This window comes from Primulina eburnea, chromosome 13 (genome assembly GCF_022965805.1).
Source record: "Primulina eburnea isolate SZY01 chromosome 13, ASM2296580v1, whole genome shotgun sequence".
Taxonomy (NCBI): Eukaryota; Viridiplantae; Streptophyta; class Magnoliopsida; order Lamiales; family Gesneriaceae; genus Primulina; species Primulina eburnea.
In genome coordinates this window covers 23,714,310-23,736,924 of record NC_133113.1, presented here as the reverse complement: position 1 = coordinate 23,736,924, position 22,615 = coordinate 23,714,310, and the positions used below count along the sequence as shown (strand labels likewise).

Sequence of the window (22,615 nt, the reverse complement as noted above, 5' to 3'; positions counted from 1 at the left end):
ACTATTTTACTCAATGAAATACCTGCATATACCTTGTTTGATTGTGGTGCTACGCACTCATTTGTGTCTAGAAGATTTGCTAAGAAGCTTAAACTTGAGCGCAATATTCTTAGTGAACCTTTAAAAGTGGCAACACCGGCAAGCAAAATAATTGAGACCCATAAAGTGTATCGAAACTGTAAAATTTGTATCAGAAAACAAACTTTTGAGGCGTAATTGATTCAACTCAATATGATTGAGTTTGACGTCATTTTGGGAATGGACTGGTTAGCTAAAAACCATGCCATAGTAGACTGTCAAAAGAAAGATATTATACTTCAGACTCCGACTAAAGAGGAATTCATATATCATGGGAAATCCAAAGAACAAAAATCTCTGTTATCTGCCTCACAAGCCTGGAAGGCCATAAAAGGAGGAGAGGAAATTTATCAAGCAGTGATCAACGAAATCAAAGAAGAAGAAGTCCCAAAGTTGGAAGATATTCCAATAGTTCAAGAATTTCCAGATGTTTTCCCCGAGGAGTTACCGAGTGAGATACCCGATAGGGAAGTAGAATTTGAAATCAATTTGGTCCCTGGTGCTGCACCAATCTCAAAGACACCGTACCGAATGACTCCAGCTGAATTAAAGGAGTTAAAGGAACAACTTCAAAAATTACTGTTCAAGAAACAGGACCGCCCCAGTGCATCCCCGTGGGGAGCCCTAGTGCTATTTGTAAAGAAAAAAGACGGAAGCATGAGGCTCTGTACTGATTACCGGGATTTAAACAAGATCAAAATAAAGAATAAGTACCCACTCCCGAGAATAGATGATCTTTTTGATCAACTAAAAGGAGCCAAGGTTTTCTCAAAACTCGATCTGAGATCTGGTTATTATCAGTTGAAGGTCAAAGCAGAGGATATACCTAAAACCGCGTTCAGAACAAGATATGGACATTAGGAATTCACAGAATGCCTTTTGGTATAACAAATGCTCCTGTAGCATTCATGGACCTTATGAACCGGGTATTCAAACCATACCTTAATAAATTTGTGGTCGTTTTCAAATATGATATCCTCGTGTACTCACCAAGTGGGGATGAACATAAAGAACATCTGCATCTCACCTTGCAAACACTGCGGAAAAAGGAGCTCTATGCCAAATTCAAGAAGTGTGAATTTTGGCTAAAAAGTGTGGCATTATCTCAGAATCAGGGGTATCAGTGGACCCTAAGAAAGTGGAGGCAATCAAGGACTGGCCTCAACCAAAAACAGTAACCGGGGTAAGAAGTTTTCTGGGTTTAGCTGGCTACTATAGAAAATATGTGGAAGGATTTTCTTCGATAGCCATTCTTCTTACCAAACTTACCCTAAAGAACTCAAAGTTCATTTGGAATGAAGCATGTGAGAAGAGTTTTGAAACCCTGAATATGAAACTCGCATCTACACCAGTGCTAGTCTTTCCTGAAGATGGCAAGAACTTCACAGTATACAGTGACGCTTCAAAGGGAGGGTTAGGGTGTGTGCTTATGCAAGAAGGTCAAGTAATTGCTTATGCTTCACGGCAGTTAAAACCGTATGAGCAGAATTACCCAACTCTTGACCTTGAGTTAGCTGCAGTTGTGTTTGCGCTCAAAATTTGGAGGCACTACCTTTATGGAGTAAAATTCGAAATATTTACCGATCACCAGAGCCTCAAATACATATTCACCCAAAAGGAATTAAACATGAGGCAAAGAAGGTGGATGGAACTTCTGAAAGATTATGATTTATCAATCAATTATCATCCGGGAAAAGAAAATAAGGTGGCAGATGCATTGAGCCGAAGGAACTTTGGGAAAGTGAGCTTATCTTCACTATCAACACAACCATCCCTTAGAGAAGAAATCAAATTGAAGCAAAGTCAAGATTTCTTTATCATGAAAATAAAACAACAAATTCAAGAAGGAAAGATCCCAGAGTTTCAAATTGATGAAAATGGTACTCTTTGGATGAAAGGACGGTTGTATGTGCCAGATATCGATGGGATTTGTGAAGAAGTAATGACCGAAGCACATAAATCAAAATTTTCAATCCATACGGGAAGTACCAAAATGTACCGAGATCTGAAAAATATTTACTGGTGGAATGGGATGAAGAGAGACGTGGCTTTCTTTGTTTCCAAGTGCCTAACATGTCAACAAGTCAAGGCGGAACATCAACGGCCTGGAGGACTCCTACAACCATCGGAAATACCAAAGTGGAAATGGGATGACATCTCCATGGACTTTGTAGTAGGACTACCATAATCAAGGCAAGGTCACGATGGGATCTGGGTAATCATCGATAGACTGAGCAAATCTGCACATTTCATTGCCGGTGCGGATGAATTACAACCTGGATAAGCTAGCTACCTTGTATATGGACAACATAGTGAGACTACGGATACCGACAAGTATATTATCTGACAGAGATCCAATGTTTGTATCTAGATTTTGGAAGAGTTTTCAAAAAACCATGGGAACCAAAGTAACTCTTAGCACGACCTATCATCCACAAACTGATGGCCAAACCGAGAGAACAATTCAAACCCTCGAGGACATGCTGAGGGCATGTGCTTTGGATTTTCCTGGAAATTGGAGTGAACAGTTACCCCTGATGGAATTTGCCAATAACAACAGCTACCACAGTAGCATTGAGATAGCTCCATATGAGACTTTGTATGGCCGAAAGTGTAGGTCGCCTCTATATTGGGATGAAGCCGTAGAGAAAGCTGTTACTGGACCAGAGATTTTTCAAATAACCATTGAGAATGTAGCCGTAATCAAGGAAAGACTCAAGGCAGCTCAAGATAGACAAAAGAGTTGGGCAGATTTGAAGAGAAGACCATTGGAATTAAAAATCAGTGAAAATGCTTATGTCAAGGTCTCTCCCATGAAGGGAGTGGTTCGATTCAGTAAATCCGAGAAGTTAAACCCAAGGTATGTGGGACCATTCGAAATACTGTAAAAAGTGGGAATCCTAGCCTACCGACTGGCTTTACCACCCGATATGTCCAGAATACATAATGTTTTCCACATCTCGCAACTAAGGAAATATGTCCCAGACCCGAGTCATGTACTCAAAGTGGCACCGCTGATAATTGAAGGACATCTGAATGAAGAACTCAAATATGAAGAGGTCCATATTCGAATAGTGGACACCAGAGATCAAGTGCTGAGACACCGGACAATCCCTTATGTCAAAGTACAGTGGTCAAATCATATTGAAAGGGAGGCCACTTGGGAACTCGAAGAGAAATTCCCTCACAATCTCCTCATCTATTCAAAAGCTCGAGCTGATCCAAGTTTCGAGGGAGAAACTTTCAATAAGGAGGGAGAGATCTGAGAACCCAGAAATTCCGATCCGAATCGAATCACGTAAGAAATACAAACTTAAAATATAGCTTAAACTAAGCTCAACAACTTTCATTCTAACTATAAAACTCGAATATTAACTTATATAATCAGCTAACTTAATTCGAGGAAGTAGCTTCAAAGCTCGGGGATTAGCTCAACGAGAGGCCAAGCTGCAAGTAACCGCATCCATTGAAGAGTTATCACTGGAGGAGTAAAACTCCAACTCAAGGACTCGATCTTCAGCTCAAAGAAGCTCAACCATGCTTGTCCTAAAAGGACCAAAGATGGGGCTAAAGGAGGAGCTAAGGGATTGGACAAGTTAAATGTGCAAGAAATGACCTTTGAGTTAACCCATGAGAGAGCTAAAGGAGGAGCTAAGTGCTTGGACAAGTTAATTGTGCAAGAGATGACCTTTGAGTTAAACCATGAAGGAGCTAAGGGAGCAGCTAAGAGACCAGGACACATTGATGATGCGGGAAAAGACCTTTGGTGCTTGAGTTAACTTTGACCACCATTATGAGCTCAATTACTCCATTCTTGAAAGCCAAGAATTCGGACATGAGGTAGATGAAGGACCAAATTTTTTTTATAAATAGGACATCAAGTTTGATAGAAAAACACACTAAAAAAAGCCTTAAATTTTGGCTCCCTCTCCCCCACCACAAGCTCTCGGAAGATTCAACAAGGAGGAAGTGTTGTTCGTGCGGTTCAAGTGATAAAGTCACATCGAAGTGTTGCTCAAATTTCAAGAGAAAAACTTCGTTCAAGAGTCTGCATATTCGTATCGTACCTACAAACACTGTAAGTGGGTTTTTGTTATGTATGTTTGTTGTAATTTTAAACCTTGCATATAAATAATATGACATGCTTGTATGTCCAAATTTCGAAAATGTCAGTCCGTTCTTTTAAAATTTTTGATCGATGATATGCTCCGTTTGTTCTTCGAAATTCTTTGATTCCGCTATATCTGTCTGAATTTTCTGAAAAGTTCTGTTTTTTAAAAGGCTGAATTCTGTGTGCACTATTACAAATTGATTTGAAATGGAATGAGAATTGTAACTCTGTCTGGCTCCCATTGGTGAGTATAAAACCATGTTCTGTTTGGCCCCCATCAGTGGGTATAAAACTATGTTCTGGCCTAACCCCTTAGAGGACCAACATATTGGGGACAATTTGACCATGGAAATAGATGAGTAACAGTGTTGTGTCTCTTCCGAATTGTTCTGATCTGGTTCTGAAATGCTCCGAGTCATCTGTTAGTTCATATCTCACATTTGATTGATTCGTTTCTGTTATGATTTAAAGTAATAAGTTTTGAAAGTATGTTAAAAAGACGTTTTAAGAAAACTAAGTTCTATATGTATCATTGTAAATCGATCGACCCCCCACTTGTTGAGTATTTCCCAAAACACTCACCCCTTACAAATTTTAGATAAAAACGAAGAGCAAATAAATGAGGAAGAGCAAGAAGCTTTCTGGGGTTGGTGAATCGATGATCGAGATCAAGACTCAAGATTTTTACTTTCCTTTTGTTTCCGCTTCTGAAACTCTGATGTAATTTTCATTTCATTGTCATTGTAAAGACAACATTGTTTGTTTTTGATACGAGGCTTAAATGTTTTCAAGTAATTGTTAAACAATGCCGAATGTCACCAACGCTTCGGACATGTGGCATGACAATAGCCACGCACTCAGGTCCAGGCATCATCCAAACCTGTCATGAAACATGTGCGCGACCCCTTTGGTGTGGCCATGAGCTTGTTTTAGTTTCCTACTGTGCAGCAGCCTTTTGCCCATCATGAGCCACCTAATGACATCTAAACTCACCCAAAAACATCCCCATTCATATAAGCAATCCCTAGGTACTACCCAATGAAGGCGACGATCAAAACTCGAAGAAAACGTAGAAGTCCATGCGTATTTCATACTGAAACGAGTTTTAATAACGTCTAGCATACATATAATCAAACCAACAAGTTTTCATGCATATTTTATATCAAAATACAGTATATAACATGATCTATGAATAAAGAAATGTTATAGACATGCCTTTGCGTTAAAACGCACGAAATATCTACAAAACGCGTGGGTAAACGGAAGCTGAACTGAGAAGGATTGCTGCGCTTATTGTCTTGAAAGTGATCAAATAAATCAAGGAATGTTGTGTGATGAACGCCTAAGGTTGCTGATGGAAGGAAAATAAAAAACTCCAAGCCCTTCCGCTTGCAAACTTCCGTCGAGCTTGGTGTGTTGCTAGTGTGTGTTTTCGATGTTTGTGTGTGCGTGTCGTGTGGTGTGTGATAATTTAGGGCTAGGACTCTTTTATAGATTTCTTAGGATGTTCATTAGCTGTTTAGTTTAATTAAAACACCAATTAAATTTACTAATTAAGCCCTTACAATTTAAATTACTAACTAAGACCTCCAACTTTGGTAATTAAAGATCTTACAAATTTTAAATTATATCCATAATTAAATACTAATTAATTTATTCATAAAAATAAATATAAAATATTTTATTTCCAGTTGACGTATTTAAATTCTTTATTTTCGAATTTTGCTAATTAAAAATGCTTAGCCTTTCTATTTCAATCAGTAAATTAATTTTAACCCTTAAATGCTAAAATTTAAAAAATGTTTTGAAATACTAAATTTCTTGACTTAAAATTAAAAATTATTACTTAATTTTTTTTAAAAATTTTAATCATCTCCGGTCTCCTTTCCGTCTCAAAGATAAAACTTGAGATAATATTTTAAATTGCATAAATATATATACACCTTTTAAAATAATTTAACATATAACATGCATCACCTAATTTATTAATTAAATAAATAAATTATTTCAATCATGCATGAGGTTTGGTGATATCTGTAATGTTTCAAAGCTTAGTACATGTGAAGGATTAGTACATGTGAAGGATTCACTGTGTATGATAGGTTTGGTGATAGATGTAACGGTTCAAAGCTTAGTACATGTGAAGGATTCGTCATGTACTTCCTCAGCATAGAAACGTGAAACACATTGTCTAAGCCTGCCAGATTCGACAGCAGTGCTACGCGGTAAGCTAGTATTCCCACCTTCTCAAGAATCTCGAATGGTCATATGAATCTCGGACTCAACTTGCCTTTCTTCCCGAATCTCATAACACCCTTCATAGGTGTTATTTTTATGAAGACGAAGTCTCCTACGGCAAATTCGAGGTTCCTTCTTATCTTGTGAGTGTAGCTCTTTTGACGACTCCGATCAGCCTTCATCTTGTCTCGGATTTTGACTACTACGTCTACAATCTGCTGAAGAATCTCTGGACCAATTTCTGATCTCTCGTCGACTTCATCTCAGTGAATTGGCGATCTACATTTCCTTCCATATAATGCCTCGTAGGGAGCCGTACCTATAGATGAGTGTAAACTATTGTTATAGATGAACTTCAATAACGGTAACTTCGATTCCCAACTCTCATGGAAATCAATCATGCATGCTCGCAATAGTTCTTCTAAAATCTGAATCACTTTCTCGGACTGACTATTCGTCTGAGGATGGAATGCTGTGCTGAATAGAAATTTCTTTTCCATTGCTGAATGCAAAATCTTCCAGAAAGACAACGTGAACCTTGGGTCTCTGCCAGATATGATGGTAACTGGAATCCCATGTAATCTGATTATCTCCCAGATATAAAGATCTATATACTGCGTCATAGAACATATCATCTTTACCGGCAAGAAGTGCGCCGACTTGGTAAGACAATCAACAATTACTCAAATGGCATTAGATCCTTTGACTGACCTCGGCAAACCGACTACGAAGTCCATGGTAATATTTTCCCATTTCCACTCGGGGATAGGAAGAGGCTTGAGCATCTCTGTTGGTATCTAATTGAAGGACGATTCTAACACATGCAAGGGTGTTTCAGACACAATATTCTCAGTGAGCTGCAATAGCTCGTGTTCTAAGAACGTACACACCGATGAATTAAATCAAGTTTGGTTTTAAACAAAGCGGAAAATACTTAAAGTAATCATTCGTTTAAAAAACTGCTCGGTTTAAAGCTTTTAGCTTGTGTAAACTGATTAACTAAAATAAGGGGATCCGTTCTTGCTTATATCAGTTCAGTTATGGTGAGAACTCAATTGATATCTGTAACGTCCCGATAATTTGAAAGTTCACGTAAACCACATGCATACAAGTTATTAAATTTCTTTGGTATTTTATTAATTTGTTTTAAAGCATTAAATGCAGGTTTATTTCATAAATTATGAGTTTATTTATTTTTATGCATTTTATGCATAATTATTGCATAATAGAATTTATTTCATGAAATTTTAAAGATTCTTGCATTAAAGATTTTTAATTTGTATTTCGCGCTCGAACGAGGAATTGAGACCGGAGAATTTTTAGAAAAATTATTTTATTACATGAATAATTTTTATTAATTAACTTAAGATGTTTTAAAGGTCTTTTTCAAGAAATCGGATTTATTGGGTTTTTTTACCCGCAATATTTTAATTTTTAATGGTACACAAATTTATCGAATCGTGAGACTTTTTGAGGGTTCAGCTAATATTTTCAAAAACTTTCCAACACAAAATATTTTTCGGGAGTATGTTTGGAATTATCGGGCCTGCTTTCAAGTTTATTGGACTTAAAATTCTTTTTAAAATTTTAAAAGACCATTTAGTTACTATTATCTTATTAATTAACTAACTAATTAATACCTAAGGACCCACTAACTTATTACCATCTCCCCCAACAGCCGACACACCCCATCCCCCATCAATTTCTCTTCTTTTTAGCATCATTTCTCCAGCAAGCTTCGGTGGTGTCTTTATCTTGCAAAGAAAAACTCCATCCGGGTTTCCTCACATAGTTCTTGCTCTCCAACCACTTCGTCCTCTCCATTTTCAGCATCCCAGCTGCATTCTCTCCTCGGCTTTTCAGCAGAAAATTCAAGAAGGCTTCGGCCACTTCAGTTCTTGCAACGAATAATTCTCCCGACACTTGTTCTTCGATCCCCTCGCTTCTATAACATCTAAGGCACGCCATGTACTTTTATTGCTGCATCATACACGTTATATACATGCTGTATTATGTTTATTTGTTTGTGGAATTCACGATCCAAAGCATATCATGGAGCAGGGGCGGAGTCAGAATTATTATTCAGTGTAGGCAATAATATACTACAATTAATAAAGCAAAAAAAAAAAACCGGTTAAACAAAAACCATAAAAAATGTGTTCTAAGATTAGAACACAAGCTACACAAAGCCAGAAACATCTGTTAGCTGATGGAAAACATCAGAAAAATGACAAAAAATATTGCGTACAAATCCAACAATCAAAACAAAATCTGATAGAAAATATAAATTTTACAAACGAAAAATATGCATGAATTCATTCTCGATTGCAAAAAAATAAAACAGTTGAATGATCGAATAATATTAAATGAAAAAAACGATCTTAAATTTCATAAAATTCTGGATTTTGTTGGGAATATAAAAAATGTGACATTAGTTAATATGAATTGGAATGATTATTAATCAAATCATATGAAGTATGGGGCTTATGTGGAAATTTTTTATAGAATATTACATATTGTCAATCAGAATAGTACTATCAAGTAAAAAATCTAAAATTTGAGTCTATAAATTATTAAAGAAATATTTTTGTTGTTTTTTAAGTTAATTTGGGGAATTACACAATATTAGAATATCAAAACTTAAAATTTTTTATTTACAACTTATAATATATATATATACTTAATTTTTTTCCTAAAAATTATAATATATATACATAGTTAGCTAAGGCCCAGTGTAGGCAAGTGCCCACACTGGGCCTTAGCTGGCTCCGCCCATGTCATGGAGATCCCTCGGTTTTTGTTCAAACACATACATCTTTTGTCCACTACTCATGTTTTCTCTGAAATGTTGCAAGGGGACTGCTGTAATGTGTGATGAGGGGCTGTTAGCACAGAAAAAAGAAATGTTTTAAGCTGGAGTCGTGACCTTGTTGCGTTAGGAGGGAGAAGAGTGAAGTCCTTGATGCTTTGGATCGTTGGTGAGGAAATCGGCGGCTTTACTCGAACCGACTGTGATAAGGCCGAACCAAGCCATGGATCACACCCTAGTGGGTTTGAGCCACGGCCTAGTAAGGCCAGATCATTGCTGGAACAAGCCCTGTGGCCAATGGAGCGTGGTTGCGTTAAGGGTGATCCTCGATCAAGTGAGCGGTGCTTCGATCATGGAGCCTAGTGTGTGGGTTAAAAGGTTCAGATGGGGTCCTAGGGAGGTCCAAGGGACGTAGTTCAGTAGCTGATTCCATCGGTGGTAGGCTAGGAGCTATTTATGGGAGGGGTTGCACGTAGGGCCTTGGTGAGTGAAGGCAAGAAGAAAATTTTGTTACAGCAGCTTGCTGGGTTTTGGCCGAGAGTTTAGGTGTCTAATCTTGATGACTTTAAGGCATTATAGATGTTTATTAAGTGTGGAGAAAGGTCGGAAGAAATTTGGTTAAGTTTCGGTTTGATTCGAGTTAAAATCGGGACCACGGTACAAGTTTTAAACAATTTGATTAAGTTATGAAATGGGCTCGAGTTTACGTCTATGAATGTTTTAAATATGTTTTGTGATATTTTTAGGAGTTTAGTAAACTTCAGATCAAAATAATGAGTTTTGGATTTATCCGGGATTTAGTCGCCACACGAAACGTAAATTAAAGAATTAAATGTAACGCCTAGATTTTAGCTTAATAAAATTATGGAAAATTATATTTAAGCTCAAATAATTATTAGAAGTCTAAATTTTTAAATTAGGAATTTTATGCTAAGGTTGGTTTAATTCGATATTAAAACGCATTAATAGGTTATATTTAAAGATTAATTTAAAAGTCGTAGATTTAAGCCAAATAAAAATATGGGAAAGTTCTTGTAGGCTTAAATAATTATTTGGGACGTGTTAGAGTCAATGGATTAAGAAAATGTCAAGAAGTGAAATTTTACATCTAGGGGCAAAATTGTCATTTTGCACCCAGGTGAGATTTTGGTCCTGGCAGTGCCTTGAGCACATTTAATCATGTTTTAAATGTTTAAGCATCGCGTTCATGATTTTTATGTAATTATGATAAATAAGTTGCATGCTTGGTTTAAAGGAAAAATTACGTATATGCATATTTTTATTAAGTGATGAATACGATGATATTTTTGAAGGATAGGAGTTGGTTGTGACTAATATGATGATAAAATGATATGACTGGAGATATCATGAGGGAAAAAGCCCCAGAGAGAGTTCGTTTACGGGAGAAGGGCCCATAGGGAGCCCGACGATCGTATTTCCATTGAAATGATATGATGATATGATAGGTCAAGGCACAGTTGACGGGTGAGAGTGTCGCTGGTGTCCCCGTCGCCCAGTACTGTGGTTATACGTAGATAGATCATACGATAGAGCTGATACGAAACTCACAACAAATGGACTGAATTCAATTAAAAAGAAAATGTATACGTATATGATGACATGAGATGACATGCTTTGAGACGATATGATTTTACACGACACGTATACGTATATGATGACATGAGATGACATGCTTTGACATGATATGATTTTACAATACACGTGAAACGTCCCATGTTCTTGTGTTTAAAATGTACTAGAAAATTTTATTTTATTTTTTTTTTTGAAATTTCGGTCCTTGAAAAATATTTTAATAAAAATATTTCTGTCCCTGTTCTAGAACATTCGCTAGCTAGCATTTAAAAATCAATTGCAATCGTCATAAAATAAAATAATCGCATGAGTTACCAAACCTAAAAAGCAATAACCGTGAAACGTATTTTCCTCTCCAAAACCACTCTAAAGCATGAATAAATGGTTTTAAAAAAATCTTTTAACGTAAAATCGTAATCCATAATCATGAGTGCGGAAAAACAGTAGAAGCGCTGGTCCTCGGGTTGTGTGCACCTTCAGCCCAGTCATCTCATACGTCAAGACCTCCCTCAACCCCACCTGCATCCAACACACCTAGTGAGTCTAAAGACTCAACACACCAAATCTTTGTAACGAGTAGTAGATATAAAATCACATGGAGTAGTGAAATTATTTGTACTTACAATATCATTTTCGTGATATGCATGACATGACTTGAACCCTTACCTTTTCCTTGATCATAACGTGACATGATAACATGATATAATAACATGACGTGATAACATGACATGATTCCTTTAATGATCGTAATATTATATTTTCTTGATTGAATTCAGATCGTTAATTGTGACTTTCCTGACGTGACATGACATGACATGACATAACGATGGTACCATCTACGTGAAACCACAGTACTGGGCGGCGGGGACATCAGCGACACAAAAATCGTCAACTGAGCCTTGGCCTAATTTTGATCATAACCTCAATTCCTGAATTCCTCATAGTCACAATTACTTCACTTTCATCAATATTTTCATGTTTTCATCACCTTATGAAATTATGCATGAATATATTTTCTTTTGAAACCAAGCATGCACCATGTATTTTAAAGGTCAATTTTAATTATAAAATTTCATGGACATTTAAAATAAATCATAAATAAATCATGAACAATTCATAAGCATTTAAAAATGCACATAATATCATAAAAACTGCATTTAGGGCACTGCCATGACCGTTACTAATTTTTGGTGTAAAAAGACCGTTTTACCCCTGGACTCGACTTTTTACAAAATCGACTATTTTCTTGATTTCATGACTCTAACATGTCCCAAATAAATATTTAAGCTTATAAGAATTTTCTCGTAATTTTATTTGGCTTAAAACTTAGACTTTTCAATTTATCTTTTATTAGTTATTTTAACGGTGTTTTAATCCCGAAAAAATACCAAACTTAAATATAAAATTCCTAAATTCTAAATTTAGTCGTTTTATATTATTTTAGCTTTTATGGACCACGACCCGACCCTCGTGAGCCATTTTCCAATTTTCTTTACTTTTAAAACCCAATTTGACCCTCGAACTTCAACCCCGAGCCATCTCCTAATTTTATCGAGTTACCCCCGAACCATATCGAGCCAAAAGGTGCCAAACATGTTCATTTAGCCTACTGGTCACTAAAATTGCCAAGAGGAAACCCAAAACCCCAAAAACGAGATCGCCCAACCCACTGCACAAAGTGGCCGAGAGTTGCATGTGGTGTGGTCTCTTAAATTGTGATCGTGTGTGACCAGTCGGTGCCCTTCCAACCGAACCCAACCCAGGGACACTCCCTAAGGACCCTAGAGAACCTTCCTAGCATCAGCCCGTGCCCCAAACATGAGCCCCCAGCGCCTGGGGAGGGCGCGAACCCTGCACACATCTGTGCAGGGCCCCTCGGGTGGAGTCCTAGCAGCGCTAGGACTCTTCCCGAGTCCTTGGTTCGAGTCCTAGCCTGGCTAGGACTCTCACCCCGACTCACGAAGACCCTTGGCGGTGTCCTGGTCCAAGCCGCGCCCGAGCCCCACCCCGAAACGTGAGACCCGATCGCTTCCCCACCAAGACAGCAGCCTGCACTAAAGTTTTCCTGCTATGCGATGGCTTCTGCTGAGTATGGTGATTGATAGTGGCTTCGATATTCCTTAAAAACTTTACTTAAACTTTACACGACGTCATGGCAGTCCCCTAGAACATGTAGATCATGAAACAACATATGAAAACGTTAAATCGTAACACGAATACGTACAAACCGTAACAAAACTTCATATTCTTTACACATGCATTCAACAATCGATATATGATGTATTGGAAGAGAAAAAGGAAGATATTGGCATGCCTTTGCGTAATAAACGCACGATATACCGACGACGACGAAGAACGGGAAAAACCGAGGCTAGAACCGCTAAAAACCCTGAAGAACAAAGTGTTTTCCTCACGGCCGAGAGGTGAAGTTGGCCGAGGAAAGAGCTGCGCTTCTTTTTTTTTTAAAAAATTCTGTGCGGCGTGTCTGATGTGTGAGGCGTGAGAGTGAGTGTTAGGTTTAGGTTAATCTCACTTTAATATGCTAACTAAATGATAAAAAGGCTTAAGGCTAGATAAATTTAATTAAGCCCACTAGTGCAAGCTAGACTTAAATAAAAGTTAAAAAGTTTTCATAAAAACAAATTAATTAGTGAATTAAATAGCCGGACTTTTAAAAGATCGAGTTTTTGCTAAAAAAATTCCAACACCGATAAAAATTATTTCCGGCGTATAAAATCACTTAAAAAAATTCTTGATTTCAAAAGAATAAGAAAACAACTCCCCTAAATTAAATAATTAAAATTAATTATTTAATTAACACTTTTTTTTCACATTTTTCAGCCCCCGGTCTCCGTTCCTCGATCGTCACCTGAATAAACTTTTAAAAATGTATTTTCATACAATAGTGACAATAAAAATCATAATAAGCATGTATGTCACGTAATTTAATAGCAATTAGAATAAATTACTCATTTTTCATAATTTCTAGATTTGCATGTAGTTGGATTACGTCGCCTTAAATTTGGACCTTACAATTCCTCCCCCCCTTAAATAAAATTTCGTCCTCGAAATTAGAACTTACCGAACAACTCTGGATAGCGACTCAACAAGTCCCTCTCGGTTTCCCAAGTAGCTTCCTCTTCCGAGTGATTCAACCACTTGACCTTGACCATTGGAATGACTTTATTACGCAGTCTTCTCTCTTGCCGCGCTAAAATCTGGACAGGTCTTTCCTCGTAAGTCATATGAGGAGTTAATTGAAGAGGCTCATAATTAAGTACATGTGATGGGTTAGACATGTACTTTCGAAGCATAGAAACATGGAACACGTTGTGAACTCCTGAAAGTGCTGGTGGCAACGCCACTCTATAGGCTAGTGTCCCAATCCTCTCCAATACCTCAAACGGACCTATAAACCTTGGACTAAGCTTGCCTTTCCTGCCAAAGCGCATAACACCCTTCATAGGTGCTATTTTCACGAATACGTGGTCGCCCACTGCAAACTCTAAGTCCCTTCGCCTTTTGTCCGCATAACTCTTCTGTCGGCTTTGTGCAGTCTTCATCCTCTCACGAATTTTGACTACCAACTCCGCTGTCTCCTCAATAACATCCGGACCAAGAACCCTTCTTTCTCCAACCTCGTCCCAATGAATAGGAGATCTACATCTCCTTCCATAGAGTGCCTCAAAAGGAGCCATCCCAATTGATGATTGGAAGCTGTTATTGTAAGCGAACTCCACTAGAGGTAACCTCGGTTCCCAACTGCCTTGGAAATCGATAACACAAGCTCGCAGAAGGTCCTCCAAAGTCTGAATAACTCTCTCCGACTGACCATCGGTTTGAGGGTGGAACGCTGTACTGAACAGTAGCTTGGTCCCCATCGCTGCATGCAGACTTTTCCAGAAAGAGGACGTGAATCTCGGATCCCTGTCAGAAACAATAGAAACTGGAATCCCATGCAGGCGAACTACCTCCCGCATATACAACTCTGTAAACTGAACCATGGTGAATGTCGTCTTAATAGGCAGAAAATGAGCTGATTTCGTAAGACGATCAACTATCACCCAAATGGCATTCAAACCCTTAACCGTCTTCGGCAGTCCCACTACAAAGTCCATAGTGATGTTTTCCCATTTCCACTCGGGAATAGGGAGTGACTTCATTTTCCCTGCCGGTCGCTGATGCTCTGCCTTGACTTGCTGACAAGTCAAACACTCGGACACAAATCTCAGAATGTCCCTCTTCATCCCTGGCCACCAGTATAACAACTGCAAATCCTTGAACATTTTCGTAGTTCCCGGGTGAATGGAATATGGCGAGTCATGGGCTTCCTTCATAATTAGCTCTCGCAAAGAATTGTCGCTAGGAACCCATAGACGATCTCGATAGCGAACTAAACCATCCACCACTGAATGCAAGTTCCGGCCCTTGGCCTCATCTCTAGCTCTCCACTTTTGCAACTGTTCATCAGTGGACTGACTCAATCGGATTCTATCCCTCAAAGTCGACTGTACTGAGAGTGTGGCAAGATTAGGGGCCTCGCCCCTGGCATAGACTGTAAGCTCAAACCGCTGTATCTCGGACTGCAACGGTCTCTGAAGAGATAATTGAGTAATAACTGCAGCTTTTCTACTCAACGCATCTGCCACAACATTAGCTTTTCCCGGATGGTAGCTAATTTCACAGTCATAATCCTTCACTAACTCGAGCCATCTGCGCTGTCTCATGTTCAACTCCTTTTGGGTGAAGAAGTACTTCAAACTCTTATGATCAGTGAATATCTTGCACTTCTCCCCATAAAGGTAGTGTCTCCAAATTTTCAGTGCGAAGACTACTGCTGCAAGCTCAAGATCGTGAGTAGGGTAGTTCTTTTCATGAATTTTCAACTGTCGCGACGCATAGGCAATAACTCGGTCGTTTTGCATCAGAACTGCACCCAAACCAAGCTTAGAAGCGTCGGTAAAAAGAACATACTCCCCTTGCCCCGATGGCATAGATAACACTGGCGCGGATATCAAGGCTTGCTTCAACTTGTCAAAACTGTCTTGACACTCGGGTCCCCATACAAACTTTGCATTCTTCTTTGTCAAGGCGGTCATGGGTACCGCTATAGATGAGAACCCCTGAATAAACTTGCGGTAATAGCCAGCTAGTCCCAAGAAACTGCGGATCTCGGTGACACTCTTCGGCACTGGCCACTCTTTCACTGCCTCTACCTTACTCGGATCAACTTCCACTCCACTGCTGGAAATGATGTGGCCTAAAAATGCCACTCTATCAAGCCAAAACTCGCACTTGCTGAATTTTGCAAAAAGCTTCCTGTCTAACAGTACTTGCAGTGCGGTTCTCAGATGGCGGCTATGCTCCTCTCTGCTCTTGGAATAGATCAATATGTCGTCGATGAAGACAATAATAAACTGATCCAGATACGGCTGAAATACGCGATTCATGAGATCCATGAAGATCGCTGGCGCATTGGTCAACCCGAATGGCATGACCATAAACTCATAGTGCCCATATCTAGTTCTGAATGCTGTCTTATGGACATCTGCTTCTTTCACCTTCAACTGATGGTATCCCGAACGCAGATCAATCTTAGAGAAAATCGATGCTCCTTGCAGCTGGTCAAATAAATCCTCGATTCTTGGCAGTGGATACTTGTTTTTGATAGTGACCCTATTGAGCTCTCGATAATCGATGCACAGACGCATACTACCATCTTTCTTTTTCACAAACAATACCGGTGCGCCCCAAGGAGAGTAACTAGGGCGAATGAAACCCTTGTCTAACAAGTCCTGTATCTGATCTTTCAATTCTTTCATTTCTGCAGGTGCTAGACGATAGGGTGCTTTTGATATAGGAACCGTGCCCGGCATTAGATCAATGGAGAATTCCACTTCACGATCAGGCGGAATGCCAGATACGTCTTCGGGAAAGACGCTAGGGAATTCTCTCACAATATCAACATCCTCAAGCTGCTGGCTGGTAGGCTCATGTGCAGTAGTGACACATGCTAGATAAGCTGAGCATCCTCGCTTAATAAGCTTCCTCGCACATAAGCAGGAGATAATGTGCGGCATTTGCTTGTTCCTTGCCGCCTCAAAAACAAAAGGTTTACCACTAGGCGGTCGGATAGACACTGATCGCTGCCTGAAATCAATCGAAGCTCCATTCACTGATAACCAATCCATCCCAAGTATAATATCGAATTCGGGCATAGGGAGCACAATGAGATCTGCCCGAACTACATCTTTGAATAAACGAAGCTCCAGACCCTTGACAATTTTTGACGTGAGCATCTGTTCACCGGATGGAATCGAAACTTTGAAACCCAAACCCATATCTTGAGGAGTAATATTCAGTCTTTTGACGAAGGTTTCAGATATGAAGGAATGTGTAGCTCCTGAATCTAGCAATGCATAGGTAGCTACACCTAGAATGATGATCCTCCCTGTGATGAAAGATGTCTTTTAAATCTTTTCGAGTTGAGGCTTAAGGATTTTACTATCATTAATTTCCCAAAATCATAAGAAGATTGCATGTTGAGCTTAAGCATTTCATGAAAATTGTATTTTAGCCCTTACATTTTCGACTTTCTTGAATTCTAGTCCCCAAATTTTGGATTATTGCAATTTCGCCCAAATAATTTCGCAACTTTTCGATTTAGTCCCTAAAAATTCTTGGAATTCACAATCTAGTCCTTAAGTTTTCGAATATGCACAATCAACCCTCTAAAATCGGAAATTGCCTAAAAATTATAACTTAAATCCATCTAAATAGAACATGCAACCTAAGTTCCACTAAGTCAAGTCTTGCTTCCCAAATCAATTCTAGTAACCAATTTAACATTTCATGCAAGAATAGGCAATATAAAAATGTTATGACTAGGTTACCTGTGATAAGAGTAGTGTCTGCTTCCTCCTCAGCTTCTTCAGCATTCATAACATAAACTCGTCCTGCTGTAGGTGCCTTCTTCTTTGGGCAATCAATAGCCTTGTGCCCACTCTCTTTGCAATAGAAACACTTGTAGGAACCCCATTCACACTTGCCCGCATGCGGTCGGTTACATTCCTTGCACAGTGGCCTCTCAGCAGGCGGTGGTGCTCCTTGATTTTGTGGCCTCTGCTGTCCTCGATTCCTGTTTTGACCCTGGGGCTTGTGAGGCCCTTGAGGTCTAGATGGACCTGAATTCTGCCTCTTGTTTGGCTGACTGTTATTATTGTGCTGTTGTCTTTTACGCTGAATTTCAAAATCAATCTCCCTCAAAGATTGCTCAGACCTGAAGGCATATGCAGTGGCAGCAGCATAATCCACTGGATTCATCATCATAACATTGTTACGCAGAGTAGGGCGGAGACCATCCATAAAGTGCCTAAGCTTTTCTGCTGGGTCTCTAGCAATAAGGGGTACAAAGTGACAACCCCGATCGAATTTCTTCACATAATCTGCAACAGACAAGTCTCCCTGACGGAGGCTCATAAACTCTCTCTTCAGTCGGCCTCTAGCATCCGCCGTAAAATACTTCTCATAAAAAATGTCTTTGAATTGAGGCCAAGTAATAGTAGCAAGGTTAACACCATGCTCGACCCCTTCCCACCACAGTGAAGCATCATCCCTTAACAAGTAGGTGGTGCACCTCACACGGTCGGCATCACCCATATTCAGATAGCGAAAATGTACCTCCAAAGAACGTATCCAGCTCTCAGCAGCAAATGGATCAGTGGTGCCAGAAAATTCCTTTGGCCCTAGCCTCCGGAACTGATCATAAATATCCTGCGCTGGCCTGGGAGCCTGCTGGACCTGCTGCTGCTGTAACTGCAACTGCAGCTGCTGCTGCTGCAACTGCTGCTGCTGTAATTGTTGCTCAAATAAACGAGCCATTCCCTCAAGAGCTCGAGTAGCAGCATCTGGTGGTGGTGGTGGTGGTCCATTCCCTTGGTTATTTCCTTGATGGTTAACACTATTTTCCTCTTGGTTTCCACTGGCAGGGGCACGACGTGGAGGCATTTTATCTGAACATTTTTCCAAAATCTAACGTAACCAACATGCAATTAAATCTATGTTTTCTAATCATGTGACATATCGTGATTTAATTAGCAATTATAAGCATATAAGGCATAATAATCATAAAACTCGTAAACATGGGGTGTAAGCATATCATTCACGTAATCATGCAGGTAACATCATATTGAATCATGTAAAGCATGTAAAAACTTACAAACTGGAGTCTTGACGACTGATCTTTCCGGCGCTGATGGTGACACAACCCTATACAGGAACCACAGCTCTGATACCAACTGAAACGTCCCATGTTCTTGTGTTTAAAATGTACTAGAAAATTTTATTTTATTTTTTTTTTTGAAATTTCGGTCCTTGAAAAATATTTTAATAAAAATATTTCTGTCCCTGTTCTAGAACATTCGCTAGCTAGCATTTAAAAATCAATTGCAATCGTCATAAAATAAAATAATCGCATGAGTTACCAAACCTAAAAAGCAATAACCGTGAAACGTATTTTCCTCTCCAAAACCACTCTAAAGCATGAATAAATGGTTTTAAAAAAATCTTTTAACGTAAAATCGTAATCCATAATCATGAGTGCGGAAAAACAGTAGAAGCGCTGGTCCTCGGGTTGTGTGCACCTTCAGCCCAGTCATCTCATACGTCAAGACCTCCCTCAACCCCACCTGCATCCAACACACCTAGTGAGTCTAAAGACTCAACACACCAAATCTTTGTAACGAGTAGTAGATATAAAATCACATGGAGTAGTGAAATTATTTGTACTTACAATATCATTTTCGTGATATGCATGACATGACTTGAACCCTTACCTTTTCCTTGATCATAACGTGACATGATAACATGATATAATAACATGACGTGATAACATGACATGATTCCTTTAATGATCGTAATATTATATTTTCTTGATTGAATTCAGATCGTTAATTGTGACTTTCCTGACGTGACATGACATGACATGACATAACGATGGTACCATCTACGTGAAACCACAGTACTGGGCGGCGGGGACATCAGCGACACAAAAATCGTCAACTGAGCCTTGGCCTAATCTTGATCATAACCTCAATTCCTGAATTCCTCATAGTCACAATTACTTCACTTTCATCAATATTTTCATGTTTTCATCACCTTATGAAATTATGCATGAATATATTTTCTTTTGAAACCAAGCATGCACCATGTATTTTAAAGGTCAATTTTAATTATAAAATTTCATGGACATTTAAAATAAATCATAAATAAATCATGAACAATTCATAAGCATTTAAAAATGCACATAATATCATAAAAACTGCATTTAGGGCACTGCCATGACCGTTACTAATTTTTGGTGTAAAAAGACCGTTTTACCCCTGGACTCGACTTTTTACAAAATCGACTATTTTCTTGATTTCATGACTCTAACATGTCCCAAATAAATATTTAAGCTTATAAGAATTTTCTCGTAATTTTATTTGGCTTAAAACTTAGACTTTTCAATTTATCTTTTATTAGTTATTTTAACGGTGTTTTAATCCCGAAAAAATACCAAACTTAAATATAAAATTCCTAAATTCTAAATTTAGTCGTTTTATATTATTTTAGCTTTTATGGACCACGACCCGACCCTCGTGAGCCATTTTCCAATTTTCTTTACTTTTAAAACCCAATTTGACCCTCGAACTTCAACCCCGAGCCATCTCCTAATTTTATCGAGTTACCCCCGAACCATATCGAGCCAAAAGGTGCCAAACATGTTCATTTAGCCTACTGGTCACTAAAATTGCCAAGAGGAAACCCAAAACCCCAAAAACGAGATCGCCCAACCCACTGCACAAAGTGGCCGAGAGTTGCATGTGGTGTGGTCTCTTAAATTGTGATCGTGTGTGACCAGTCGGTGCCCTTCCAACCGAACCCAACCCAGGGACACTCCCTAAGGACCCTAGAGAACCTTCCTAGCATCAGCCCGTGCCCCAAACATGAGCCCCCAGCGCCTGGGGAGGGCGCGAACCCTGCACACATCTGTGCAGGGCCCCTCGGGTGGAGTCCTAGCAGCGCTAGGACTCTTCCCGAGTCCTTGGTTCGAGTCCTAGCCTGGCTAGGACTCTCACCCCGACTCACGAAGACCCTTGGCGGTGTCCTGGTCCAAGCCGCGCCCGAGCCCCACCCCGAAACGTGAGACCCGATCGCTTCCCCACCAAGACAGCAGCCTGCACTAAAGTTTTCCTGCTATGCGATGGCTTCTGCTGAGTATGGTGATTGATAGTGGCTTCGATATTCCTTAAAAACTTTACTTAAACTTTACACGACGTCATGGCAGTCCCCTAGAACATGTAGATCATGAAACAACATATGAAAACGTTAAATCGTAACACGAATACGTACAAACCGTAACAAAACTTCATATTCTTTACACATGCATTCAACAATCGATATATGATGTATTGGAAGAGAAAAAGGAAGATATTGGCATGCCTTTGCGTAATAAACGCACGATATACCGACGACGACGAAGAACGGGAAGAACCGAGGCTAGAACCGCTAAAAACCCTGAAGAACAAAGTGTTTTCCTCACGGCCGAGAGGTGAAGTTGGCCGAGGAAAGAGCTGCGCTTCTTTTTTTTTAAAAAATTCTGTGCGGCGTGTCTGATGTGTGAGGCGTGAGAGTGAGTGTTAGGTTTAGGTTAATCTCACTTTAATATGCTAACTAAATGATAAAAAGGCTTAAGGCTAGATAAATTTAATTAAGCCCACTAGTGCAAGCTAGACTTAAATAAAAGTTAAAAAGTTTTCATAAAAACAAATTAATTAGTGAATTAAATAGCCGGACTTTTAAAAGATCGAGTTTTTGCTAAAAAAATTCCAACACCGATAAAAATTATTTCCGGCGTATAAAATCACTTAAAAAAATTCTTGATTTCAAAAGAATAAGAAAACAACTCCCCTAAATTAAATAATTAAAATTAATTATTTAATTAACACTTTTTTTTCACATTTTTCAGCCCCCGGTCTCCGTTCCTCGATCGTCACCTGAATAAACTTTTAAAAATGTATTTTCATACAATAGTGACAATAAAAATCATAATAAGCATGTATGTCACGTAATTTAATAGCAATTAGAATACATTACTCATTTTTCATAATTTCTAGATTTGCATGCAGTTGGATTACGTCGCCTTAAATTTGGACCTTACAACACGTTTATGTTATGCTTTTAAGTTCATGAAAGATATGTTGAGTACGATATTTTTCACCGATGCATGCTATATATATATGTACTTGTTATTCCTGGTACATGTGTGTTGAGTCTTTAGACTCACTAGGCGTGTGTGATGCAGGTGAGCTTGATGGTGAGGGGACTGGAGGTGCCAAACTCTGAGTAGGCAGACCTGGTGCGGTGACACGACCCGAGGACCACATGTTTTCCGCATTATGATTTATGAGATTGAGAGGAGTTGAATATTTTTCATACGTTCATGATTTTAAAATTTTTATTAGTTTATGTTTTCGTATGATTATGGATGAGTTTGGTTATTTTTACTGTCAAATATTTAAGGTCAGTTTTAAATGTTATATTTTATGTAGGTAAATGCGAGTTTTTTTTTTTAAAAAAATATATTTCCGCATTTTTAAAACGAGTAGACGCGATAGTTGATATCAAAGCAAGGGTCCTGTATAGGGTTGTGCCACCGTCAGCTTCTGCCGCTCAGTCTTCAAGCCTCAAGTCTGTAAGCTTTTATGATTTAAATGTTTTAATGTTTTTTTATGCTATCACTTGTA

At 38.9% G+C, this 22,615-nt stretch overlaps 1 protein-coding gene and 1 long non-coding RNA gene across 2 annotated transcripts; both read left to right on the top strand.

The window, feature by feature from the left end:
• Positions 1–950: 950 nt before the first annotated feature.
• On the top strand, positions 951–3,857 carry LOC140810383 (uncharacterized). Its single transcript, XM_073168249.1, has 4 exons — positions 951–1,152; positions 1,194–1,602; positions 2,450–2,938; positions 3,632–3,857. The coding sequence occupies exons 1-4, from the start codon at positions 951–953 to the stop codon at positions 3,855–3,857; spliced, it is 1,326 nt and encodes a 441-aa protein (XP_073024350.1).
• A 4,292-nt stretch (positions 3,858–8,149) lies between these two features.
• Positions 8,150–22,435, top strand: LOC140810684 (uncharacterized). Its single transcript, XR_012113274.1, has 2 exons — positions 8,150–8,395; positions 22,174–22,435. It is a non-coding gene; the product is annotated as an uncharacterized lncRNA (long non-coding RNA).
• Positions 22,436–22,615: the final 180 nt, after the last annotated feature.